Genomic DNA, 26,933 nt, shown 5'->3' on the forward strand with positions numbered 1-26,933 from the left:
AAGGGTTCTCCGCCGCTGTTCTCCTCTTCAGAGCCCCTCTTCTTGCTGCCTTCCCTATGGCAGGTGTTCAGTGCAGCACTGTAATAATCACCTCCGAGGAGGAAACGGTGTACTTCTGCAAGTGGCTGTGAACTGTCCTAAGCTGAATTAATTCCACATCAAATATTTCCATATAAAGTCCAAGAGTGCAACCAGTCTTTTTGACATAAAAACCACACCACGTTTTAAAAAATATTGATTTTATTCATATGTCTACCCTATTTAACAGTGGATCACACTGGTAGGAACAATCACAAATATCTAGTTACATGGTTTCATCAAGTTCTGGCCTGTGCAATGTTGGATTTGAGTCAAGTACTATTATGGCAAGACCAATAAGGACAATGATTGCTGTTCAAAGCTCAGTTCAGTCCCATCTCCTTGGTCAGCTTTCAAGCCCATAATGTCTTCTCCCGTTGTGTGTGTGGGATTCTCTACATAGAACTTATATTCTCAAAGTCTGAATCCAGCAAAGAGCCTAAAGCACATGCTTCATCTAAAAGTTCTGTTTAGCTCATATACTTTATTTTAAAGACTTCAGGTTTTCCGTGCAACAAACAAAAAACCCCTACCAGCCACAATTTCTCAGAAATGTTGGACCAGACTTGTATAAATCAGCTTAGCTCCAATAGGGGAGCGGGAATCACTTATCTCACCAGATGATCTGGCCTGAAAATCTCAACTGTCTTCCTTGAAATAACACATGAGGGCAAAGTTTCACAGCCAAAGCAAAGCAATCCTGTCACTAACATCCCTGCTGTTTGTGCTGGCACACAGGATGGTCTAAAGTCTCTGACCTGCACGCCATGTATTTGAAGGGTACCCATAGACTTCTGCAGCATATTCACACCTTTCTAATGGCAGTCTGTGCTTAGGTTGACTCTGAAGATAACTGCCCTTGCAAGAGGTGTCCATGGCAGCTCTGACTACCTGTGGTCAGCCACATGGCCTTGCCAGACAGATCAGGACACACAGTGACTCAGAGAAGTCCCACACTGCAAGCTGGCTTGTACTAAGGTGAAGAGAAGTGCTCAAACAGTATGAACATGGAGTGAATGTTGCCTCCTAAGAACTGTGGGCTCACATCCACGCTCAGGACTACTGAGCAGACCTACTCCAAAAAGCATCTTTGGAGCTGCTGGCACCTCAGGGTTTCTTTAAGCCCAGCCCTATAAGCCTGTTTGAGTCACAGGTAGACAGCAAGTCACAGCTCATCAGAGGGTCTGACCCTATGCCAGCAGCCACGAGGAAGTATTACAGTCCTAGGCTATTACAGGTGCTGGTTGCCAAATTAGAGTGAGCTGCCCTCTACCCCTTTTCCCTCACACATTGACTGTGAGGACTGCCAAACAGGCTAAAAGTCGCTCATGAAAACATAGAGGGTGTTACTGACAAAGTGGTAGGGAAGCTGGATGGCCAGCACCCATCAGAGTACCTTCTGAAAATCCCAGCCATCACGCTCAGGGTATCCTTCACTCCACTCTTCCTCTCAGTCTCTCACCTCCCAGAATCAATTCTCTCTACCCACCCTCCCACTCTCCTATGCAGAGAGCTGGAAACACACCCAGGGTGGATTCACCTTTGGTTATGGACATTTGGCTGCATGACTGACCTTTGCTGCTGCCAAAGGGAGGGGATTCCAGGCCAGAGCATCCCTCTCTGCCCTTCACTTTTCAGCACTAATTGGATTTATTACCAGTTTCAGCACGGCACAGCACAGCATGGGCTTGTGGAGCTTGAAGAGCAACAGAGGTTTTTACCACAATGGTGCAATGGGAGAAGACTTCAGAGCATTTTCTGGGAATGCTGCATACAATTATATTACATTTTCAGAACTGTCTGGCTATTGTGTCTTCTAAATCACATGAAAGACTACAAAGAGTGCTATTTCAGTGAAACACTCTACAGCCACAGAAACTAAGTCACTACCTCCTTTAGAGCAGGCAATAGACTCAATGGTCACAAGAATTGACTGTACATACGCTAAGGCAAGACACTTCATAGGTAAATGAGAAATGCCTCTAGTTTGGGCCCATCCCTTAGATATCAGATATTTTGCATGAGCAGGATGATTACTACTTGTAGAGCTGTGTGAGTCGCCTACCATTTATCTGGGTTATGAAAAGAGAGTTTTGAATAGCACAGTAATCCAAGGCCAAAAGACAGGCAGACAAATGGAGAGACCTTGGCCACCTGTTTGATTCTCTAGAGAAAGCTATTTGCTCTTCTAAGGGCTGACCTTATGCATTTGTCAGGACTGGATCCTCCACTTGAAAAAAAAGTTTAAAATAAGTTTCAACAACAGAGTCTTCTGGAGGTGCCCTGTGTTGATTTTCAGCTTCCCACAGGACTCAGTGCTTGTCTGGGGCTTTTGATGAGCAGCTCATAAATTGCTGCTATTTAGCCACTGGCAGCTGAATCCCACTTTATTTAGTTTTCCCACAAATGAGACACATTTGATTCGTACATGGGATTCTCCCTGCCCCCTCCCTCCAACCTCTGTTCACGTCTAGTTTCAGTTTCATGGAACTAAGAGTGTTAACCCCTTTAAAAACAACAGCAACAAGAAAATCGCAAAGCAAATAAATCCGTTTTCTGTCGATAAACGTTGTATTCCCTGAACACAAGGAAACTTCACCAACTCTACAGTAAGAAGATGTAACTCCTTGCAGCATCCTGACACGACAGCCTTGCAGCATCCAGAATCCAGCCTAGCGAGAAAAGAAAGTGTGACGTGTTAAAAAACTGCCCAATACAAATGTGTTATTTTGCATGGATCACAGTTAAGACATGTCAACCTAAGGGTTCATTTCTTAACAAGAATGTTTGAAGGGACTGAATTTGAGATACCTTGTCACTATAACTGCAGCTGGCTACAATGGAAAGCGCTACATTTCTTTCCTTACCTTGATGCCTAGTGTGATTTGATTTGTAGTGAATTTTTCCTTACAGCTACTGGGAATCATGCACATTTCTTCTTGCACAAGATGAAATATGCACATTAAAAAGCTGCAGAGTTTGGTAGATGGCCTGCAGCGCTGTGCTGGTCCAAGGACAAAGACCCAAGGTCTGACCTTTACTGTAACTGGGAGTTTGTTACTTCCCAGAGCCATTTTCTTGGTGTCTAATTCTGAGTCCTTTTAAGACAGATCTGTATTAACAATCTGGCTTACAAGCCTCTTCCTCCATGCCAGGGTCAGAAAAATCTATCAGAGCAAGAGCGGGAAATATATATATTTTTTAAACCAGATCTTTAATTATTTATCGAGGCAACGAATGGGAAATGTGTTGGGCCTGAAAGGACTTTTCTTCATTTAGAGACACTGTGACACTTTTATACAGTCCATTCTAGCTGCATCTGGGTCTATCTGTGCTGGTGACACATGAAAAATAAAAGGGCTATTTGTAAGTTATTAAAAATATCCGCAGTCATCCACAACAAAAGAGACAGAAGGGGAATACAGAAGTGACTGGAATAAATGTGGCATTACCTAAATTGATCAAAGTCTGTTACAATCTGAACAGTCACATAACAGTTCCTCAACTCAAACAATACTTACGTTTCTTTTCCCTCTGTATGTCAACAGTGCAAAACCTCAGTTCTGCTAGTCTAACATCCCCCTAGAAGTTACCTACTGCATTTTCTTTACACAGGATGCCTTATGTGTTCTGTATTGGCTTATATGATACTGTATTGGTTTTGCGTGGCAAGATTTTGGTAGCAGGTGGGTTGTGAGGTTCCTGTGGGAAGCTGTTGGAAGCTTCCCCCATGTTTGATGGAGCCAGTGCCAGCCAGCTCTAAGTCAGACCCACCGCTGGCCAAGGCTGAGCCCATCAGCGAGTGTGGTAGCACCTCTGGGATAACATTTAAGAAGGGGGAGAGAAACCCCTGTGCAACTGCAGCTGAAGAGGAGTGAAAATATCTGAGAGAAATAGCTCTACAGGCACCAGGTTTAGTGATGGAGGGGGAGGAGATGCTCCAGGTGCCAGAGCAGAGATTCCCCTGCATGGAGAAGACCATGGTGAGGCAGCTGTGCCCGGCACCCATGGAGATCCACGGGGGAGCAGATCTCCATCTGCAGCCTGTGGAGGAGCCTACACTGGAGCAGTGGGATGCTCAAAGGAGGCTGTGACCCCGTGGTAAGCCCCCACTGAGCAGGCTCCTGGCAGGAGCTGTGGCCCTGTGGAGAGAGGAGCCCAGGCTGGAGCAGGTTTGCTGGCAGGACTTGTGACCCCATGGGAAACCCACGCTGGAGCAGTTCGTGAAGAGCTACAGTCAGTGGGAAGGACTCACGTTGGAGAAGTTCATGGAGGACTGTCTGCTGTGGGAGGGACCCCACGCTGGAGCAGGGGAAGGGTGTGAGGAGTCCTGCCCCTGAGGAGGAAGGAGGGGCAGAGACAAGGGGTGATGAACGGATCACAACCCCCATCCCCTGCCCCCTGCGCTGCATGGAGGGAGGGAAAATCAGGAGTGAAGTTGAGCCTGGGAAGAAAGGAGAGGTGGGGGAAGTTGTTTTAAATTTGTTTTTATTTCTCATTATCCTACTCTGACCTGATTTCTAATATATTAAACTAATCTCCTCAAGTCAGGTCTGCTTTGCCCATGACAGTAACTGCTGAATGATCTCCCTGCCCTTATCTTGACCCATGAGCCTTCTGTTATATTTTCTCTTCCCTTTCCAGCTGAGGAGGGGAGTGGTAAAATGGCTTTGGTGGGCACCTGGTGTCCAGTCAGGGTCAACCCACCACAGATACATGTGTAGGATGTGATATTAAATTAATAATTTTAGGACTCCTGAGTCCTAAACAAAACTCTGAGGTCCAGACAATTTAATTATGTGAGTAGTTGACAGAGCTAGTCATGAGCTTAAAGAAATTCAGCACGTGCCTGCTTATATGCAAGGAATTTACAGCGTTTATATTTTTACAGTATTTTCTACCAAGACAATTTCATTTCCCACTCAGTACAGGAATATGAAAACAGCTTATTCCACCATAATGACCATATACTTTCTAGTCCTTGTGGTCCTGCAACTCCTGCTACGGCTTGACAATGACTCAAGTAGCCAGAAAAAGAAGAGCAAGAACAGCCTATAAAAAGAGTGTACCAGTGAGAAAGCCTTGGGCCAGAAGGTTGGTTGCAACATTGCCAAAGGCCACAGGAGGAGAAAGAAAGAAGTAGGAAAACCATCAGAGACTGTAAGAGCCTACAAAGTGAACAAGATAAAGAACTCTGTCTAGATTCAGGAAGGAGAAAATGGCAGTGGTACATAAAATACATAAGCATGCATGCTTATAGAAATATAAAAATATATAAACACATTCACACTCTCACAGAAGGTACATATTTAAGCAATGACTATAGATATATAGAGATCTATAAAATATTACAATTAAGAATTTGTAGAATGCATTCACTCTTCAAAAAGTTTCCTAAGGAAAAGCCAGCTCTACCAATCAAATGTGCAGCCTGCTTGCTTTGAGATCACCAAAACTGTGAGAAATCTCTGATTTGCAGGCTAAATCTGTGCTGATCTTCCAAGTAAGATTTCCTCACTGAATTTTCTTTCATATAAGCTTTCTTCTGCAGATTTATATTTTGGAGAGGGAAGTTTTCAACTGAGGGATTACAGAGAGTGAACAACAAGCCAGTAGAGATACAAAGGCTAGCTCATAGTTTTCCAAAAATTCAGAGCAAGAATAACTGGATACAAGTAATTGCTTGGATTTTGATCAGTCAGAGACATCATCAAACAATTCACAGGCAGAGACAGATGTCTGCAACAGCTGCGTTAACTGAACCTATGACAAATCACTGGAATTTCCTGCAGAGTGAACAATCACAATCGGGTTTGTTGGTCTGATTCTACTCTTAGTTTTATACTGACGTATCTGATATGGCTCTTTCCCAAAGTCAGCAGAGATGTTCCACTGGAAAGAGTAGAGGATGAGAGTCTACATATTCAATATTTGATATCTAAGACCTCCTTTTATCCACCATGCACATTAATAATCCAACAAATGCTTAGAAATTATAAAATATACTTCCATACAGCTTGTTTCCTGATCTACAGGGAGAAATCATTTATGGTTTGTAAATTCATTTAGTAAAGCTCCTTAGCAGCAAACAAGACCCCTCTTGCTCTTGAAGCATTGCATGCTTAAGGTATGTAATGTTATCTGCCTGTCCAAAGTAAGGATTAGGCAAAACTTAAAATCAATAGCCATAGAAATTGTCACAGTAAATAAAAAGAGACATGACAGAAACAGCTTTTTGAGTTTAGCATGAAAAATTTTCTGGAAGTATTTTCAAATCCCAAAGCACAAATCTGAAGTTTTGTGAACCACCTTTCATCAAATGTTCTATAAACAAAGTAACTGCAGGGATCAAACAGTACAGCATTAAGCAGGTATCTGAAGACAGCTCAGAAAGCATAACTGATTGCCACACAGTCATTCAACATTGAAAATATCGTGAAAAACCCAAACAGTATGGCCAAACTGTAATTTTAAATCTGTCAAATAAGCAAGGGATTAGTTAGTAAAATACAGCAGTGAAGGCCTGACATGAAACCAGGGGCCAGATCCAAGTTTATACTGTTTGAAATCACCATTAAAATAATGGTTACTATCACTCACACAAAGAATGCAATAGGAAAGATTTTGACTGGGCCAGAAGATGGACTAAAGAGGATTTTTCTATGCCTATAGTTCTATAAATATACAAGTAATAAAGTATCTAAAAGAAACTGACATGAAGGCGACTGTTGAAGCGTAAGATAAATGAAATACTAAAGTGCTCCTTGATAGCCCCTGATTTACTCATTACTCAGTTACTGCTTACTTACTTTTAAATACTAACTTTAACATAAAGTACAAAACTAAACCAAGAATTTCCAAAGTGGCCACTGATGTTGGATGCTCAATTTGACACTTTAAAGGAGCTCAATTTCAAAAAGCAGAATGCAGGTCTTGTGCAATCATCCAGAAACAAAACCTAGTATATTGCTGCCATTTTTTAAAAGGTGGTCCTTATACATGTGTACAGGGATGCAAAGGATTAATTTGGGGGACCCATTTCTCTATCTCTTATTGCCCTTCATTTTGACAGTCTGATACTGACACCTAAATTCATAGTAAATAGGTCCTAACTCCTCAGTGAGGCTTTCTGAAAGCGGTGACATGAAAAAATGGACTATTCCCTGGAATGGGATGTAAACTCACACATGCAATTTTTCAACGCCATTTCAAACGCCTCCTATATTTATGATTTGAAAAGATGTAATGATCTTCTTTAAAAAAATCTGCTGCCTCCTGCTATCATGCAAGACTCTTGAATCCATCTCAGTGATGACAGATGCAATCCCATTCAAACTGTATGTGTAAGTAAGAGGGAGATCTAGACATAGAAACAGCTATTAGCAAGCTAACTAATTTAAAGCTTTGAGTGTCTCTGTCATAGCTGAAAACATGGAGGACAGCAAAAATGTAGGAAAAGTTACTTCTAGTGGATGTAACTCCATTGAAGCAATTTTTACTTGCTTCCGTTATGATAAAAGAGACACATGTGGCAGCCAGGCTATTATACTGTGCAAGGACAAGGGAGAGATGATTAAACGAACCAGATCCAATGTATTTATAGTACCCATCTTAAAACAGAAGCAAAAAAGAGTAGAAAAATTGTGAAGCAAACTCAGCTTCTAATGAGAGGATCAAGCCATGAATTCCTTCCAGTGTCCTGCTACAGCAAAGGAAGATGGATGCAGGGGACATATAAAGTCAGTTGATGTCACAGTTCAACTGGAAAGATGCAGCACTGCCTCATGTGAGATCAGTAGTTTTAGCTTTACTGAGTGAATCAAAATATTCCATGAAATCCCCTATACTCCATCATCCTTTCTCGAATTAAAACCCCAGATTAACCCCAGACAGTGCTGGCCATATGCAGCTCTCACTTCTCTCCCTAGGAACCATCTGGAACTCCCTTGAGGAATCTCAACTTCCAAGCAAATGTTCTGTTTAATTCCGTCATTAGCAGTTAAAAGGACATTGTTGGATTTAACGTCCTTTATGACACTGTGCAAAGACTACAATGACTTGCTCCAGAAAAAGGGTCATGTGGCCAAGTCCCACATCCATTCCCTTACGTGCCTAAATCCAACGTAGCAAGACTAAGTGCTTGTCCTCAGTTGCCACCAGAATCTGGAGACACACAAACCATAGAAAACACTGAATTTCTCCACATGCCTATGGCAAATGACACTGCCACTCAGGCTGTCTTAAGCTTCAGGCCTCCCCAGCACATAGTACCAGCCCATACCTTGCTACATGTATTGCTTAAAGCCTTTAGCAATAGGTCCAGCTCTGAGCATGCCAACACGCCATGCTCCACACCTAGTGTGCTGACCACCGCTGCTTTCTCTCCCATCACACCAGAAGGGGAAGAGCCAGAGGGGGTAGTTGCTTCCTCTTATAAAACAACTCAGGGGTGAGGGTATCCATCCAGGATACCAGACACCTCACTTCTGTGCTCTCCTCTACTGCAGCTGCTTCCAAAGAGAGCCCCGAAACTCCAGGCATTAGCAATTTAGCCACGGGGTGCTCCCAGAGCTGTGTGTTTACGTGGTGTTTGCAAAGCGTTATTTCAAGATCCACTGGTAGAATGAGAAAACAAGGCCGAACTGCGAAGTTGCTGGTGGAAAGAGTCTCGCTAAGGAAAGAAGGAAGGAGCAAAGAGCAGGAGGTCTCATTCTCTGCTCCTAGGAGTGCTCCGGAGCCATACTTCCCCTTCTGCATCATTAATCCTATGTCCCACAAAGCTTCAGCAGCAAGGAGAGCATCCTGCTGCAGCCCTACACCAGCCGCCTCAGTTGCCTGGCGGCCAGGGGACTCTCCTTAGCAGCGTGGGTCCTGCTCATTGAATAAAAAGCAGCTTCCCTCTCTCACATGTGCCAGTCCATGCTCAGGTTAATAAAAAAGGCTGTATCTCTTTTGTCAGAGAGGTTTCTGCCCTGTGAGTCCTGCTTCTACACACACAGGGTGTAGAGCTTTGCGGATGCGGTGGAGGGTTCATGACATGCCCCAGCACTGGCCACCTAGGTAGCTCTCCAACAGCAAAGAAAACCGTTTAAATACTTTAAATGCCGGGGCAGGCAACTCTCCTCATGCAGATGGAGCCTTTGTGGCCGAACTCACCTCTGCCACAAGCTGCCAACTTCGCAGTGCAGGTCGCACGTCCAAGTGTTGCCTTGTCAAATACCTCCATGGCCCACAGGATGGCACTGTGCCACCCCACAAACTCCTCACCGGCTTTTGGTGGCGTTTCCTGACAGCAACAGTCGGTATCAGGCAGACTTTTTCACATCACAAGTTTTCCCTTTGAATTTTCAGGCTTTCCAGAACCCGGCATATTTCTGCAGATTCTCCCATGCCGGCACACCAGCTGATCCTCTGTGTCTTTGCTCAGAAAGATCACCATCTGCTTTCTGTGGGCATTTTGCTTGAATAAACAACAGTAAGCTTAACCCCAAAAAGGGTTAGCCTAGTAGCTACACAGCAACCTCCAGAACAACTGCTTCTTTTTGCTGCTGAGAAATTCTATTTGGTAAGCCTGAAACTAATAGCAGCTATTGCTTACACACGCTTTGTGTGTTCAAAGGACTGTACAAAACCAAATTCAGTTAACAAGCTTGCTAATTCCCACATCATCTGCATTCTACTTAAGATCGCTGCAAAAGTTTGGATTTTCTGTAGCCTATAGCTACCCAGCATGGAGTGGAGGGGGCTCAAGCCTTTACGGGCACATGTATGGACAACGCTTGGCACATATGCTCCAGCTGAATTGATACAGCATCCACACAGTTTTGCAATCCTCTCCCATGTATGGGTCAAAGATGGAGCCAAACCACAGACATCAAAATCCGGATTGTGCATCAGATTTCAAACCCTTCTCACCAGTGTTTTAGGGTCCTGTGACACAGGGTTTAGATTTTTCCCTAGATTCACAAAGCATCCCTTCAAGAAAAATAATCTGGGAAAACTGCAGAGTCAACGACTTTAAAATTCAACAAGACACACTTGTCTTTATTATTTTTTTTGAAAAGGATCACGAAGGTCTATTACTTCAGCTTGCAGTATCTGAGAAGATGAAGTAACGTGAATTTTACTCAGATTCAGTCTAACCTTAGCTATCAGCTTTGACTTCAGTTGCTAGCCCTTGTTAAAGCTTTAGCTGTTTTATCTTCATTGCTGTTTTAAATGCTGTTTTGCAGTATGGATATAACCCGGGAGCCATAACACAAAATCACGATAAAATATTAGAGCTGGGTCTACAGCAGAGGCAAAGACAACAGTTGCTAAGGACAACAGGCTACTGGGGACAGCAAAACAGCCATGGTCCTGCTGTCTGCTCCGCTTATATCCAAGCCCAGGGAAGCCAGGATTGCAGCTGCTGATGAGAAGTATGGAAATGGGCTTGGGGACGAAGAAACTGCTGCCATGGTTGTGGCAGTGGTAATAGTCATCGCCACTCCTTATCTCTCCCCTCCTCCCAAGGGTCTTCAGGGCCCCTCTGGCTCAGCTCTCCTTCTCTCTCTCTTTGTTCCTCCCCAAGGCTTAACTGTGGCCCCACATACGCAGCAATATTTAATTTTGCCCTCGCAGCTGAGACACATCAGGCTGGCACAGTAAAACATGAATAAACTGAAAGCAACTGCATTAATTTATAGGAAAGCTGCCATGCTTTGATGAAGTCATGGAGTTAAAAGAAAGCACTGTGAGAGAAGGCTTTGCTTTGGTAGACTCCACACATGGGAGGTGGTGTGGTGCAGGTCATATGCTCAGGGGATGACCAGAGCAACAGTCACCTGAAGACAAGGAGCATGATGGAAACCAGCAATGAAAATGCAAGTAGCAAGTTCATTTACAGCTCGCCAGTCCCTAAGAAGTGGGTGATTTGCGTTCAAAGGATCCTTTGCTCCTGTAGTTCTTTCACTGCCAAGTACTAATCCAGCTTAGAGCAAGAGGCAGGATTTTCAAATGTGCTTGTTCTTGGTCCAAAGTTGTTTCATTAAAATCCCTAGAAAAAAAAAATCCGATAGCCATGTTGCATTTAGGCTTTAAAAGACGCTTTTTTCAAATGCTATCTTCTACCAAACTTCTGGGAGAAAAATTTATAGTATATTCTGAGTGCCTGGCTGATTAGTTAAGTATTTACACTCCCACTATAGCTGCCTGAAGACCTGGTATTCAGGTTTACAATTACTGACGGAAAGCATGGAAAGAGATGTAGGGGTACAGGGAAATACTAATGGAGGCAATGTCACTGAAGCAAGTAAAGAGAGTCAATATCCCATTTATCTTGTTTCCAGCTGTGAAAATAATGATGCCCTTTATGGAAGTTACAACCTTATGAAATCAGAAACAGGCTTACAGAGAAGTTGACTGAAGGTCCCACAGTCATCAGTTGCCCCAGCTACAAACCTTAGTCCCGCTTCCCAGCCCTGCCTCACACCATCTGCTTGTGATTTCCTATAGGAAAAAGGGTCATTTGCATTATCCGGAGAAAAAATGAACTTACCAACGAATACATTGATTATTCCTATATATCCTTATCACTGATAAACACCCAACGGCATGCCAAGGAGAGAAAGACCTTATTTCCCTTCTACAGTTGGGGAAATCGGGGCACAGAAAAAATGACACATCAGATCCATACAAGATCCAGACCTAGAATGTGCCTGTAAGCATCAGTCAGTCTGTCCACAGACAGGTATGGCTCTGTGGCAAATCTGGCAGTCAAAACTCAAAATCATTCGAACGTGAACTTTAGTTATGCTTCAAGACACGGAATTTTCAAGATAAGAGGTCTCATTTCCTAACCATATGGAAAATCAACCAACTGAAAAACTAAAGACTTCTAAAACACCCTGTACCACCCTGCCTAGTTGGCATCAGAAGAAAAATGTGCTGATGTATGAATACCAGCTGAGAATCTGGCTGCACTTGCCTGAAACCAACTCTCTGCGTCAGTAGGAGTGTTAAAATATTTCGGCCATCAAGAAAACTCTCGATGCATCATGGTGGGCACAAAGACATGACAATGGCCCCTCTCCAAAAACTGAAGTGATTCAGGCACCTAAATACACTATAGGACAGGAAGGAATTTGTAAGAGGATTCATCTGGGCCTTTTTGCCTATGCTTGCTTCTGAATCACCAAAATATGACTAAATATAAACCATGAGGAGCCATAATTGCTATTCTATGTATCCTCATATTCCTCTGAAAGACCATAAAGGAACAAAAACTAGAAAAGCATTTAGGAGGATTAGTTCTTAACAATGCCAGTGAAAATCTGTAAAGAATTATCTTGCCAGATTCAAAGTGCAGATTTGAGTGCTCAGTACCAGTGAGCTGCTAGCATCCAAACCACCTTCGTGCTTGGAGAGCAAATAGAAATCTGTGAGAGACACGGTGAACTCCTCCCATCTACTGCATATTTTCTTCTGCTGCTTTAATACCTTGGTCCCTGATAGCAATTCAAGGGGTGAAAAAAAGAGAAACCTGCATAAATTTACTTCTTTTGGACTAGCTGTGAAAAGTTGATGTCAGCCTCTTATCTCCATGGCGCATTCAACGGGCTTTCAATTTACCTTGCAGTAAGTCAGCTCTGGTCTTTGTCAGATAGAAATATTTTGCACGCCTTTAATTATAAGGCAGCCTGTAAGGGAACAGGGAGTCACGAATAAGGGGGTTGCGCTGAATATTTTGTGTCTGAGCCTGAAAAACAGAAATCAGATCAGCATGGCCAAAGCATTGGCCCAAAGCCAACACAGAGCTAGGTAACAGCAGGACTTGTTAGCATTTGGATATTCCATGAGTCTCATGCACAGGGCCAAATGTTTTTCTGTGTCTGTTTGATCTTCACTGTCCATATGTTCATTACTACCGTTTTGACAGTAATACAGCACAGTTTCCTGAGGGAGTAGGGGTCCGCAACTGTGCCTGACATATATAGGTATTAGGTAAGAGATGAAGCATGCTCAGAAAGATCTCCCTGTCTAAATGGTTGAGGGAAAAGAAGCAACTAAATGGCGTAATACTATCTCATTTTATTGTGGAGGCACTGAGATATGGGAGACATCCAAAGGCCACGTGGCAATACAGGGGATTGTCCCCTTGACTCCAAGTCATTTATTTAATTACAAGACCTTCCTTATTAAGTCATCTCTTAACTAATGAAAAACGTTACACAACCTTTTGATGCATCTTACTAATAAGCACAAACGCCAGGGCCAGAAGTACCAGCAAGTGGGTTTTTTTGCTACGTAGGTTACGTGATTGGGGGATGGGAGATGGAGGATGGAGAGGAAAGCTGCATCACTCTCCAAAACCCATCACAGCTATATCACAGCTGCAGCTGGCTTGATCAATATATATTCAGACATCTTCTATGGAAATGTTGATTAATGGTTACTGTGCAAAGAAAAGCTCACTACTCATCTTGTCTGAAATCCACTTAGCTAAGTGTTAATGGCAGCTCACAAATCTGCACAGTGTCTTTTAAAGAGCCAACAAGAAAAGGTAGGTAAGGAGGTGAGCTACAGCACACTGCAGACAGCACCTTCTACTTCCATTCTTCCCAATACACCCAGAAAATTATCAGTAATCATTTTTGAGAGGGGTTTTTTGGTGTTTGGGTTTTGTTTTGTTTTGTTTTGTTTTTTTAAATTACATAATCTATGGGTAAAAAAAGATCCTAAAAGATTACATGAGTGGAAACAGGGGGAGCTCAGAATTCATACTGATACGTTCTAGCATTGTAAAAGCAGTCTGGACTCCCTTTTTTACCTGTGCAGGTATTTGAGTTGTAGGAAAGAACAACTGGTCTCAGCAACAGCCAAAGCACTGGAACATCCCTTCTGTCACTTCTAATACATGCTGTAGTGTCCCTACCATTTGGTTTGTCACTTAAACTCTTTTGGAGCATCTGAATATCACCTAACTGAATTCAAAGGAGTATTGGTGTTGACACTGGAGCATCACTGCTAGTAATCAGGAACAACCAACAGCTACCACTATGCTGCCTGGAAAAAAGTTTCTTTAAAATAAACTCTGCTAAACCAAGGACATCCCCTCCCTTACAAAAAAAAAAAAAAAAAAAAAAAAAAGACCAAAACAACTTCGTTATATCTTTCATTACAGATCAAAGTAAAAAAGACATAAATGCAAAATTCTGTATTTTACATTTTTTACGCACATTTCCTTAAAAAAAAATAAAACCCCAAAACATTCAGAACATTAAGAAAATGATCACGCACATTACAAAATTTTCCAAACATGCATTTTCTAAAGAGCCCCACGATGAGCTGAAATGAAACTCCTCTTACAGATAGTGCAGATTTTGAGGAAGAGGCATCTTTTGATGGAAATATGTCCTGCAGAAATCTTTGCAATCCACTGTGGAAAACTGTAACATATCCTCACGTAACAGACTAATGGATAAGCAATAGTGAATACCCCCAAAAATGTTTCTGAAAGTCACTGGGCTATCTCCAGGGTCAGACTACAAAGATCAATTGCTTTGTGGGTATTATTTCGTAAGCATGAAAGCCCATAGTCTACAGTACTAAAAGGAATGTACCTGAGAGTACTATTTCTGATACATTAAAGTATGAGCATAATTCAAAGCTTGAGGAATATACAAGATAGTTGTGGCACTTATCTAAAGAAAATTTACAGTGATAAAGTTTGCCCACCTGATACCAAACTGAACCAACAGGTAAATAGCTCCTCTGTACCTTTGTTTTACGTACTGGTGATGAAGTGGGATTCTAACTCGAAGCAGATCTGTTCCTCCATCACTGACAATGGAGCTTGTGCATAGACCTCCCTACGGTTTAATGACAGCACTACCCTTAAAAATATAAACCCATTATGAGAATGCAGGTCTTGACCAAAGAAGGTTTAAAATTGAAGTATGGAAAGGGTAAATAGGGTCAGAACTTGGTCACAATTTAAGAGCACGTTAGTGTTTCACACACTGGGTAGAGTGTTCTTGAGCTGTTTACTTTGCAATGCAAAGCCAAAACAAAGAATATGTGTCAATACTATTTATGCATAAATAAATCAAACTGGCTTGAAGAGTCACAATAAATACACCTCCCATGCTTCTTACACATCCTTGTAAATCTATATAATTGTAGGATTTGTTCCTGCTCTTTAAATGTACTCCCTGTCAAAGTCAACACCTCTTTGCTAAAAAACATGATTGCCTGGGGCCAAGAATATTAAGATTTGCTCTGTAGCACTAAAGAAGGAGTCATGGGTTCTGCTCATTTAGACTCATGCTTTCCCACGACTCTCCACACATAACTGTGCCTTATTCCGTTCCTACTATAAAATCCAAATGTAATAATGCTCTCTCACCCCTGGAAAGTTCAAGCTCCAAAGAGCTTGAAGAGCTTTAACCATATAAGCCCTCTGACCAGCTTTTTGCTCTGTGTTTCTATGGTGATTGCTGCGGCAGGATCTTCACCATTAATATGTCACACACCTCAAGACCAATGCTGTGTACACACGGCAGTGCACAGACTGTAACAACAGCAAATTAAGAAGCACGTAAACATAAGCTGGTTTCAACAGTGAACTGAGCTCAGAAACAGACATGACACTGTGTTCGTGGTTCAGGTGAAACTCATTGGCTCACTCTATATTTGTTATGATTCCTTTCTGGTTTGGCTTACAGCCATAACTCAAGGAATTGTGCCAAGCACTTGAGACAAGCACTTAAGACAACTTACGGACAATCGAATTTGTGTGCACCATCCTGCTAATATCATTGATAAAGCTCGAGTGGTGTCCTTATTCATGTCCTTTCATAAAGTGCTGGGTTTTTGTAAAATTTTCTTTACTTTGTGCTTTTTTTTTTCCTACTTAGAAGAGAAAAAAAGCAGAGCTATTTCAAAGTTAAAGAGCAGAACTAGCTAGCCAAAATATAGATACAACTCACAAGATGATGTTTTTCCTCACAGAAGTGAACAAAGAGCAGCAACAAACTAAAAGGGTCAAGGACAAAGTATAAGGATGGATTCTTCTCAGCACTTTTGTGACATGGAGCTGAATAGATGCTTGAAGTTCCCACCTTGGTCACCGTCTATTCTATCCGCTGAGCTTAAGGGGATATTTTGTGACTTTTCCATAGGATGAAATGAACTGAAAGAGTTCATTCATTCATTCATGAGAGGAAATATGAAGCTTCATTCTGTCTCTGTCAGAACCATGTCTGGAATAGGAAATTATTCTGCTAACCTCTTCAGGGCAGTGGCCATTGTTATCAACAGCTCTGACCTTCCGTTCAACAAATGTTGTTGAAGATCATTCATCGCTGATGCTTTCTGCATCCAAATCAGATAACCTGACTGAGCTGCAGCAGAGCTGGCTCAAGACTTTTTTCAAAATTAGGGACAATGTGCTGTTCCAATGATTCTGGGGAGCTCACAATAGTCAGGAATTACCAGAGACCCCAGGAAGGAGCAAGGTCAGCACAGAGCCGGAGAGCTCAGGAGAGGAAGGAAAGACCAGACAAGGTCAACAAAGGTTCCAGGTTGAGGGGAAGAGCAGTGAACAGAGATTGGTGTTTTTAAAAGGGCATCAACCTCCCCTCTATTTCCAGACTGGCTCCTAGAGTCATCTGGCACTCCCTGCCCCATCCTACCCCACTCCTAGGACTTCTTTCTCTTCCCCCTGCCCCATAGAGAAAAAACATCTCACAAGACTCACAGTTCCTCCCCTAGTTCTCCCTTCTACCCACACACCCCAAGTATTAAATAACAAAATCACCAGGATTTGTTGTTTTGTAGCTAAATGGGTGCAGTTTGGCAAATGAGCTGGAAGACACAAGAAATGAGGGAATTTCTCATCTCTCCAGCATCTCCAATACATCCCAGGTATAGGAGAGGATTCTAGCAGACAAAGTCACTGAACTCAGGCTATTTCCATTACATGTAACTAATTCCATATTATCCCTTTCATTAATTTAACAAAGTCCATCTGAAAAAAAAAAAAAAAAAGGTTGTTTTTGCCTTCACTTTTCCTATTCAACCTGGAATGAGCTTTTATCTTTCTTTGTTAATCACAAATCACCTTCTTCTTTCCTGGGCAAATTTACTCACAGCTAGTTTATGCTCTATTCTTCAAACACCAACATTGCTAAAAAGCTTACATAGCTCCTACCTCTTTTGGCTACTCTGCCCCCAGCATTTTTGTAACTATAGATCTTGTGAATCTTTTGCTGGCTTAGAAAAGTCAGGCTCTTCCAGCTTCCTCCTGCAAAGCAGTTTCCATTCACCTGATCATTCTTGTTGTTCTTCCGTGCATCCTTCCTGACCAAATTTAGGTCATCGCAAATGCACACAGCATTCCAGATGAGCCCTTACCGAATTAACATCTCCCAGGTGGTACTGAACGTGCTCCTGAGACTTTCAAAGACTTGCACCTGCAGTTTTCATGGCTGCATTACTCTTGTGGCTCAGTAAGTGACACTGGCACTCTGGCTGATCTTAGCACCCCCAACCTTTCCTTTTGTTTGTCTTCCCCAACTGATAAACTTGCCACCAAAATCCCTATCAAACCTATAATTTCTATGCATACCTTTCCATTTCTTTCAGTCAATTATTCAGTCATCTAGTTCTGTATCCTAATCCACAGTCTTGATGACTCTGAGGTGGCTTCATTGCTAAATTTCATAGTCTCAGCTCTACTGCTAATATTTTAAACAATCCCAGGACTAATCCTTCAGTAACTCCTTTAAGAACCTCCCTGCTGTCACTTCTGATTTACTCTGCTCTTTACCGACTCTATTTCTTCTATTCACTGTCATCTGCCCCATCTCAGATCAATCATCATTATTTCCACACAATAATGGCTTTCTGTCCAGTTTCAGGGAAGGCATGACTGAGATCAGCAGAGTTAGAGCAGGAAAGTAGCCCAATTTGTTTAAACTTAGTATTCCCTGAAAACAGAGACTCTGAAGCCAGCAGATGTATAGCCAACCTGTCAGAACTGCAACGATTTTCACATAGCCATAACAGCAAAAAACAGTAGGAGGGGTAGAGTTTGTCTCCGTGTCTACCTCTGCTACCCTTCTGTTGTTATATTGCTTAAGACTTGCAATTACATTTCTTTAGCTTAAAAATCTCTGTCTCCTTGTAAAACATATCCAAGCAAGAGGAAGCTGCTGGAAATTGGAACGGGAAAGTGGTCAGGAATCTAGGACCAGCAACTGCTCCATTCAACATGGGCCATGTGGTGACTACACGTGCCCCACATCAGCCTGACTTCTGCTCCAGCCAGGCACGTGGGTGTGATGGCAAGGACACAGAAGAGCTGAGCATGGCACAGCAGACAGGCTCTCGCCCTCCCCTTATGGTATGCTATCGGTGCACCTTCCTGAGAGCAGATAAGCAAACAAAAAGACAGTGGTCCAATTCTGCTTTCATCGGGGATAAATTTGGAGTCACTTCACTGACGTCAGTGGAGTTATTCCAGAATTGCACCAGTGTAAAAGAGGGCAGCATCTGCTTCCTGAAAATGGATGCCATCAAGCTAATTGAAAACAACAGATGCATCAACGAGCAGCAAGGAGAGACAGTAGTGTTCCAGTTTTCTTGTAAAATACTATTTCATTTCTCTCTAGAGAATGTAAGAGAATAAACCGATATGATTTCTAAAAGCCAAATCTCCTGTTGGTGTAAAATTGTGTACAACCTTTTAGGTGAATGGACCCAACGTGTATCTACAACACCTAAAGAGATCTATTCAAGACATCTACACTTACAGCCCTCTTCTTTGAGCCTGGTTCATCTCTCACAGTTACTTAAATTAGGAGTCCCACCATTCACAGCCTTAAGGATACATTTATTTAACCTCAGGTAGAGAGCAGAATTGCGACCCCAGTTTTCTTTAAACAACCAATGGCTACAATAAATCCCTAAATTTGAAATTTAAAAATAAATTTGGTGATTAAATTGCTACATTTATGACTTACATTTAGCACTTTTTGACTAATGGCTTCCAAAACTTTACACCACTGAATCTTTATATCCATTGAGTGAAAGTGAAGCCAAAGAACTGAACTTTCAGTGACATTTTTTATGAAGAGGTTTCCCATGAGTCTTGTTTCTAATGAATAGGCAACAGGGCTTCATTATTTTAGAGTGACCACGGAAATTAATGAGCACTTTCTCTCCTGTAAATCCTTTCCTTTCTTTCCCTAAGAAAAAGTTGTACACAGGAAAGTTCAATCTATGGCTTCGGCCCCTCTTAATCTGCAGTACAGACAACATGGCTATTTCCTGCGGTGAGTGTTTACCAACGAATGTTTATGCTTTAGGAACATAAAACCCACACTGATCACAGTTATGTGTTTCGCAAAGTGTAAAATTATGCTATAAAATCCAAGCTCTTGTGCCAGCCAACAAGCCCCAGACAGACTTCCCTGGAGCAAGTGAAAACCCAGCCCGTTAGGCAAAGCATATAAATTGACATGTGCTAACAACATAAGCTACTCTGGAAATCAAGGTTACTGCGGTCCTGGTCTGCTTTCCCCCAAAAACATTATTCTGGGTTTATCTCCCTGACTGGGGTCTTGCCTTACTTAGGACCTGACCCTGCACAAGAGCTCCACCTCGTAACTGGTGGGCAATTTCATCACCAGCTGTCGTTGGTGGCAGCTAAGGACACTCAGCGTGCACTGGTTCATTTTATCGGAAGATTAAGTTTTTTCATCCTGCAAGCACTTGCTCCCCTCCTTAACTTTATGTGTAAAGCAAATGGCTGTAAGTCAGGGATTCGACTGTGAGCTTGCTGATAATATGGCTACAAATGTCTTCAGAACAGAATTTGTCTAGAGTGCGAGCTCCAAAGAGCAAAGATGAAGAGCTCAGACTGTGCTTTCTATTACAGCAATGTAAATAGAACTATCTTGTGCTTACAGGGCTGCAGCTGAGGGCAGAATCTTGTTTAGTCCTAAACTTCTCTATGAATTGTGTCTGCACATTTCCACCGCTGAGAAAAACAAAGGAACAAAATGCCGCTGCTCCCATTTTTGTCAATATAAACTTAAAGAGGTTAAGTTTGCTGAGTTTGGTAGACTTACTTAGACTTAAGTCAGATGGGAGCTTTTGGGAAAGCTGTGGTTAACTCCTGCTGTAATCTGCAGATCTTTCCCTGATGTAAACAGGACCTCAAGAAAAGAACAAACAAAAATAAGCATTTTAACAAATAGTGCATATGTTTTGACACGGTGCAGAAGACTGAAGTTGGAGCCCAGTATAAACCAAGGTATTGTACTAAATGGTGTTTTGCCAACTTGAATCAGCAGATGGTGAGGATCTGGCTCATACTATATTTTTGTAGTTTATAATTATCTTTCTTTCTTCACCTAGAACCAGATTCTCCCTTTAGGCTGCAAATCTTAATTAGGAAATCCTTCCTCATTAATTGCAAGGAACTCTTAGTCATTAATTTCACAGAAGAAAAAGAAATCTTACCTACTTCTGCTACAGCAGCAGACGCTGGAGCTCTTTGTTCCTTTGCTGTTAAGGTTGATGCTGTTCTTTCCATCACGGTATGGAAGACACTTCAGTCCTTACCCTGTCTCTTGCTGCCCTGAATTTCCTTTATACTCATTCTTCTTTATCTCCATAGGGATCTCTGTACGCTGAACAAGAGGGCCTAGGAGAGAACACCAAGTCCAGTCACCTTCACCCCCACAGCTGCTGTAGCAGTGAATTTTTATCCATGAAAGCTGGATCAAAAGGAACAGGGCCAAACTAGAAAATCGCCTAGAAATCCCAAATTGCAACATTTTCCAAACAGGAGCAGAATAGGAAATTATCTTGGAGGTAAATGCAAGAATCCAACGGTAACGTAGACTTTGAAATATCACAGAACAGGTTTTTGTGCCTTTCACGCTTACAGTCTTTTCTGTGGTCAATGAGTTGTGGATAAAAAAAAGGCGTCCTCAGTAAAATTCTTCCTTTCCTTTCTTCCCCAACTCCAACAAGATGATTTATGACCTGTCCTGCTTTGGTGCAAAACATCCTGTGGGAAAATTACCTGGGGAAGTGATTGTCACAGAACAGCCAAGGGTTCAGGAAGGAGTGATAGTCTCTTCCGCAGCAAAACTATTTCCTAGTGAGATTGTTGAAAGAGAAGGTTCTGGTTTTTTTAATGTGATGCTTTAGCTTGTATTCCTTGTCACTGGGCACCTAGATGACTCTCATTCACAGGCCAGTTGTCCCTCAGGTCCTTGACTGAGCACTCAGATTGTCCTTCACACACTCCCCACCTCTCTGTGTGCATGGATATACAGATAAAATCCCTTCCCACCTCCTGCTTTGCACTCTCTGCTTTCAGATTGAGATTACTGTCTGTCTGGAGTTGGGCAGAACAGTTGTACGTGCTATAAGGTGATGAGGTCATCTTCAGTAAGCAAAGAAAACAGCTGTAAAGATTAGGTATTAATAACCGAGAACTGAAAATATTCAGCAAGTGCTTTTGCTTGTAGCCAATGTCACAGGGCAGAGAGAAACAGTCTGGGAGGTTGTTATGGAAACAAGTCCCTGGAGGTGCCTACTTTGCTTCTTGAGGATGCGCTCTGCCTTCATAAGGAAATAGCTAGACAGACAGACAGATCTGTATTTTGAACATCCAGGAGTGAGTGCTAAGAGGCAAGAACCTGAGGTAAGATTTTTCAAAGCATCTCTGTGATTTGGTGATGTGAGACCTCTGTCAAGTCAATGGCACGGGCGCCACTACGTCACTTCAGTCACTTGAAAAAAATTCCAAAGGCTCCTTAATAAAAACGTCGAATTCCAGAAGTTCTGTAATATCTAGTATTATTGCTGACTCTGGGGCTTCACTGCCTTGCTTCTCAGGAGATGCTCAGGGCGGGATTTACATGCCTAGACCTAAGTCCCTATGTTACAGCTTCTAGGCTTTTGTTAGCTGTTTATATTTCTCTTAGTTCTAACACAGAAAACCCAGGGAGCCAACACCACTCCTGTTTTACACATTTTCATTTGCACTTTCTGTTCGGAACCGAAAAATGTGGCTTGCAAAAACTGCACAAAACTGTCGGTTTGCAACAAAGTTCCTTCACACCGGTGTGTTGTGTGCGCATGTGTGCACGTGCCTGTGTGCAGACAACACTCCAGCTAGAAACTCACTGCTGAATTTCACCTGAGAGCAGGAAATCTCTTTACAAGAGCATCTTTACAAGACACGCTGGGATTATGCTACCAGTAATTTGTCTCACATCTTTTTTTTTTTTTTTTTTCTTTTGCTGGAGTCTCCATGCCCAGCTGTCTGTCATGCTGGTCGGGAGAACAACCTGTTCTGAGGAGGGAAGGCTCCTGCCTGGCAGGGGCGACGGGGTCAGGCCCAAGGGAAGAAACAAGCACGTGAATTTTCTGACGTAGGCTCAGTGTGCCTCATGCCTCCTCCTGAACTTGTGCTTAACCTGAGTTTTTTATATCTTACTTTGGGGAAACTTTTATCAGCTGATACAGTCAGGCATAGAATAACCCCAAACATGGGCATTCTGCTAGGAGACAGCAGCAGCCTCGAAACATCCCTCTTAAATAACAGGTTCTGTTGGTAGTTTCTAGTACATCTGCTAGAGCAACACAAAATCTGAAGAAGAGTCACTCTTTTGCCCTCACATTTCATTATAGGGACCCTGAAACACAACCAAGCACAACAACGTTTTTTTACTGAATTAACTCAGTGACCAAGACAACTTTTCACACAAAATCAACAGAGATGCCACTGTGCTGATCCTTCCTCAGTCCCATTTATTCACCAGGATTACTTACCCAGCAGCTGGTTACAGGCTTCAGGGGAGGTAGAATGGCTCCCAAGGCCCAGCCCTTCACAGACGTTTCCCTCAGTCCCGATGAACCAAAGAGGAATTAGGTGCCTATGGTATCCAGGCAAGCTCCTCTCAGCTACAGAGCCCACATCACATCACACTTGTGCCTCTCAGACTGACCCGCAGTAACCGAGACAAATGGCGTTTTGCTACCGATTTCAGCGAGAGAGAGAACAGAGGTTTTAATATAATGGTTGTGTGCTGACCCCGAGGGAGATCCCTGCACATTAAAAACCTTTGAGGAGACAACGGGACTCTGGAGAAATGAAGCAGTTGGGATTTGCACAAACAACTTCTACCATATGAGCAGGGCCCAGAGGAGGAGAGGCCACAATAAAAGCACTCTAGGCACAGAGCCAGATCTCAGGACAACGAAAAGCAAGCAGGGTAACGAAGATGCAAACAGATCCCATCTCACAACCAGTTCTACAGCCAGTTCTGACTATATTGAAGTATATGCCTTTAGAGTTCTTAGCTTTATGGTTGAAAAGCATAATATATACATATAAATAAAATGTATTCTATAGATTTTGCATCTTGATACTATGTCTGGTTTATGTATTACATGTGTCACATGCAATATGTAGTACATTCTAATATGCATATCATACAGTATGATGCAAGGCATTAATGACTGCCTTTGCTTTCATACACATGCACGCATGTGAATGCAGAATATACACTTAAATTTAAAACAAGAAAGACTTTTCCTTGCAGGAAAATTTACCAATAGAATCTGAAAGCATCCATTTCCCCTTCTCACCCACTGGCAGCATCTGAAACCTTTTAAAGTTAGATGTAAGGCGGAGCTGATTAATAAAATGAAATGATCTGGGAAGCAAAATGTGCATCTTAAGATGCAAACCTCTGGTCTCTTGACAAAAGCATCTCTTCAAGGCTAGCTGTTTCTCCCCTCATTTGAAAGGTCTGGGGTATGCTGCTGGCTTTGTGCAGATGGCTTAGGGAAGTTTGTGTCCGTGCCAGTCTAAATCTCCAATGTTGACACACTTACCCTGGGGCCATTTACGCCTGTGACCCGCTAAATCAGTGCAATCTTCAGACAGCACAAGTGCAGCCGCCTGTGGTCAGGGTTTTTCAGCAATGTCAACAAAATACCAGCATGCAAACTTCCCTTGGCTATACAAACGCTTCAATAAAAACGCAGTGGAGTCAACGGCTCTCACATGCCTGTATACAGAGCTGGATATCTGAGGCATAAAGTACATCTCATTAAACGCTTTGTGTGGAGATAAACTGCGGAGATAACAAATGAATTTACTCAAATGTGCCTTGCATCAGAAGGCACTTACCACTATGAAGATTAAGTTGGTACCATAAAAGCTAATTGACATCAGGGCACTGGCATAACTAAGGCTGAAATAAGCTCAAAACACAAAGAATCTTCACCGAGACTGTTGATTTCTATAAGCCTGGCTTTGATAAATGGTATATGGTCACAAGTAGCGAAGAGCTTTTAGATCTGTGTACTTTCTTCTGAAACACAAACCAAAAGGATCTTTAGCATGCCAAAGGTGCAAAGAAGGCAAGCATCTGCTTGCTGACTTTCCCCTTCAGCTGCAAAACTCACTGTGATGCTGGCTACAGCGTTTCCATTATTCAAAGGCAATGGCATGGCAGGCGTGACTGATCCCACAGCCAAGGGCACTGCGCTGGCACAGGAACTAAGGGTACAGCTTAAGCCAGATGTTTGTAGCCCCTTTAACTGTTTACTCCCTGCTGAATCCTTCAGCTGAAGTAGCGGCAAGGGCTTCTCTGCTAGTGGAGTAGAAAGGCAAGGTTTCAGAGCAAATATTGGATTAAAGCAGTCTTCAAAAGGAGAAAGTAATTCACGAGGGAGCGGGGGATGACAGCTAGAGCTCCACGGAATAAAGCAAGAACATTTCTGGCTGCACACGGTAATGAGAAACAGCGAATCAGGACAGAAGAGCCCATTATCACAATCATTCTGTTTACGGTATCACAATTCACAGTCTGGCATTTAAATGTTGAATAGATCCAGCTGCTAGTAGGAAGACGGCTGTGCAGCAGCTTGCAGATCCGTGTCTGGACCCTGGAAAACAAATCTGATCACACCTCTGTCAGCATTTTCTTCTCTTTATAACCCTGGTTGTTGGGAGGAATGAAGTTGGAATATTTCATGGACTCCAGGTCTTCTGCTTCCAGGAATTCAGATTTGCTAAGAGACTGATTACTGTCCCCCTTCTTGGGCTCAGAGAAGGGTGACTGCTGCTGGCCACAGGTGACATGGGTGTACTGGCACTGCTCTTCATGATCAGTCTCTCGGTGGTAGAAGTAGTTAAAGTTGGACACGATGACAGGGACAGGCAGAGCGATGGTGAGCACACCCGCAATGGCACACAAGGAGCCCACTATCTTGCCACCAATTGTCATGGGATACATGTCCCCATAGCCCACGGTGGTCATGGAGACCACCGCCCACCAAAAAGCATCAGGGATGCTGGTGAACAGGGAGTCGGGGTCATCAGTCTCTGCAAAGTAGACGGCACTGGAGAAGAGGATCACCCCGATGAAGAGGAAGAAGATGAGGAGGCCCAGCTCCCTCATGCTGGCCTGGAGAGTCTTCCCCAAGATCTGCAGCCCCTTGGAGTGCCTGGAGAGCTTGAAGATCCTGAAGACCCTGACCAGGCGGATGACTCTGAGGATGGCCAGGGACATGGCTTGCTGCTGGCCCCCGTTGTTGCTGCTGCTGCCGGGCTGCTGCTTCTGCTGCTGCTGCTGGGCCAGCTCGGTGCCCAGGGTGATGAAGTAGGGGATGATGGCCACGATGTCAATGATGTTCATGATGTTGCGGGAAAACTCGGGCTTGCTGGGGCAGGCGAAGAAGCGGACGAGGAGCTCAAAGGAGAACCAGATGATGCACAGGGTCTCGATGAGGAAGAAGGGGTCGGTGAAGAAGGGACCGGCGCCGACAGCGGGGCGCAGCGGCGGTGGAGTCCCGCTCGGCGGCGGCGGCGGCGGCAGCAGCAGCGCCTCGTCACCGGGCAGTGCCGCCTCCCCGAAGCCGGGCTGGGCGCCCTTGGGCTCCTGGCGAAACTCGGGCAGGGTCTCCAGGCAGAAGATGACGATGGAGATGAGGATGACCAGCACGGAGACGATGGCGATGGCCCGCGCCGGCCCGGAGCTCTCGGGGTACTCAAAGAGCAGCCAGACCTGGCGCTGGAAGTGGTGCTGGGGCAGGGGCTTCTCCTCCTCCTGAATGAAGCCCTCGTCCTCCCGGAAGGTCTCGATGGCCTCCTGCCCCAGCTGGTAGAAGCGGATCTCCTCCAGGAAGATGTCGAGGGGCACATGGACCGGCCGGCGGAGCCGCCCCCCGGACTGGTAGTAGTAGAGGATGGCGTCGAAGCTGGGCCGGTTGCGGTCGAAGAAGTACTCGTTGCGGAGCGGGTCGAAGTACCGCACCCGGCGGCTGGGGTCCCCCAGCAGCGTGTCGGGGAAGATGGAGAGGGTCCGCAGCTGCGTCTCGAACCGCAGCCCCGAGATGTTGATCACCAGCCGCTCGCTGCTGCAGCAGCTCCCGCCGCTCCGCTCCTCGCCCGGCGCCTCCACCTCCGCCTCGCCCGCCCGCGGGGCCGCCAGCGCCAGCGGCTCCTCCGCCCGCATCCCGCCCGCTCTGCCCCGGGGCCGCCGCCGCCCCCTCCCACCCCCCCCCGGCGCCCTCCGCGCCCCCCGCCCCGCCTGTTGCTCCTCGGTGCTGCCGCGCTCCCCGCCGGCTCCGCGGGGCTCCCGGCCCGGCGCGGCTCCTCCCCCGGGCCCCCCCGGAGCCGGTCCCGGCGGGCTCTGCCCTCCCCGCCGCGCACACACAGACAGACAGACAGACAGACAGGGGCGGGGAGAGGAGGGGAGGGGGGCGTGTACGAGCGCACACGCACACACGCGGGCGGTTACGCGGGGGGGAGAGGGAGCGAGGCACACGCGGGT

The 26,933-nt window shown here is 44.2% G+C and overlaps 1 protein-coding gene across 5 annotated transcripts; it reads right to left on the reverse strand.

Annotated features, from left to right (window-relative positions):
• Positions 1-258: 258 nt before the first annotated feature.
• LOC141958866 (potassium voltage-gated channel subfamily A member 6-like) lies at positions 259-26,615 on the reverse strand. Of its 5 annotated transcripts, none has more exons than XM_074901838.1 (4): positions 22,918-26,615; positions 20,590-21,545; positions 20,196-20,282; positions 259-2,750 (listed from the first exon to the last, which is right to left on the reverse strand). In XM_074901838.1, the coding sequence occupies exon 1, from the start codon at positions 26,613-26,615 to the stop codon at positions 25,062-25,064; it is 1,554 nt and encodes a 517-aa protein (XP_074757939.1). In that variant the 3' UTR covers positions 259-2,750; positions 20,196-20,282; positions 20,590-21,545; positions 22,918-25,061. The 5 variants fall into 5 exon arrangements, with proteins under 5 accessions (XP_074757939.1, XP_074757938.1, XP_074757937.1 ...); XM_074901837.1 differs by having other exon boundaries at positions 20,590-22,781; XM_074901836.1 differs by having other exon boundaries at positions 20,590-26,615.
• Positions 26,616-26,933: the final 318 nt, after the last annotated feature.

This window comes from Athene noctua, chromosome 3, assembly GCF_965140245.1.
Source record: "Athene noctua chromosome 3, bAthNoc1.hap1.1, whole genome shotgun sequence".
Classification (NCBI taxonomy): domain Eukaryota; kingdom Metazoa; phylum Chordata; class Aves; order Strigiformes; family Strigidae; genus Athene; species Athene noctua.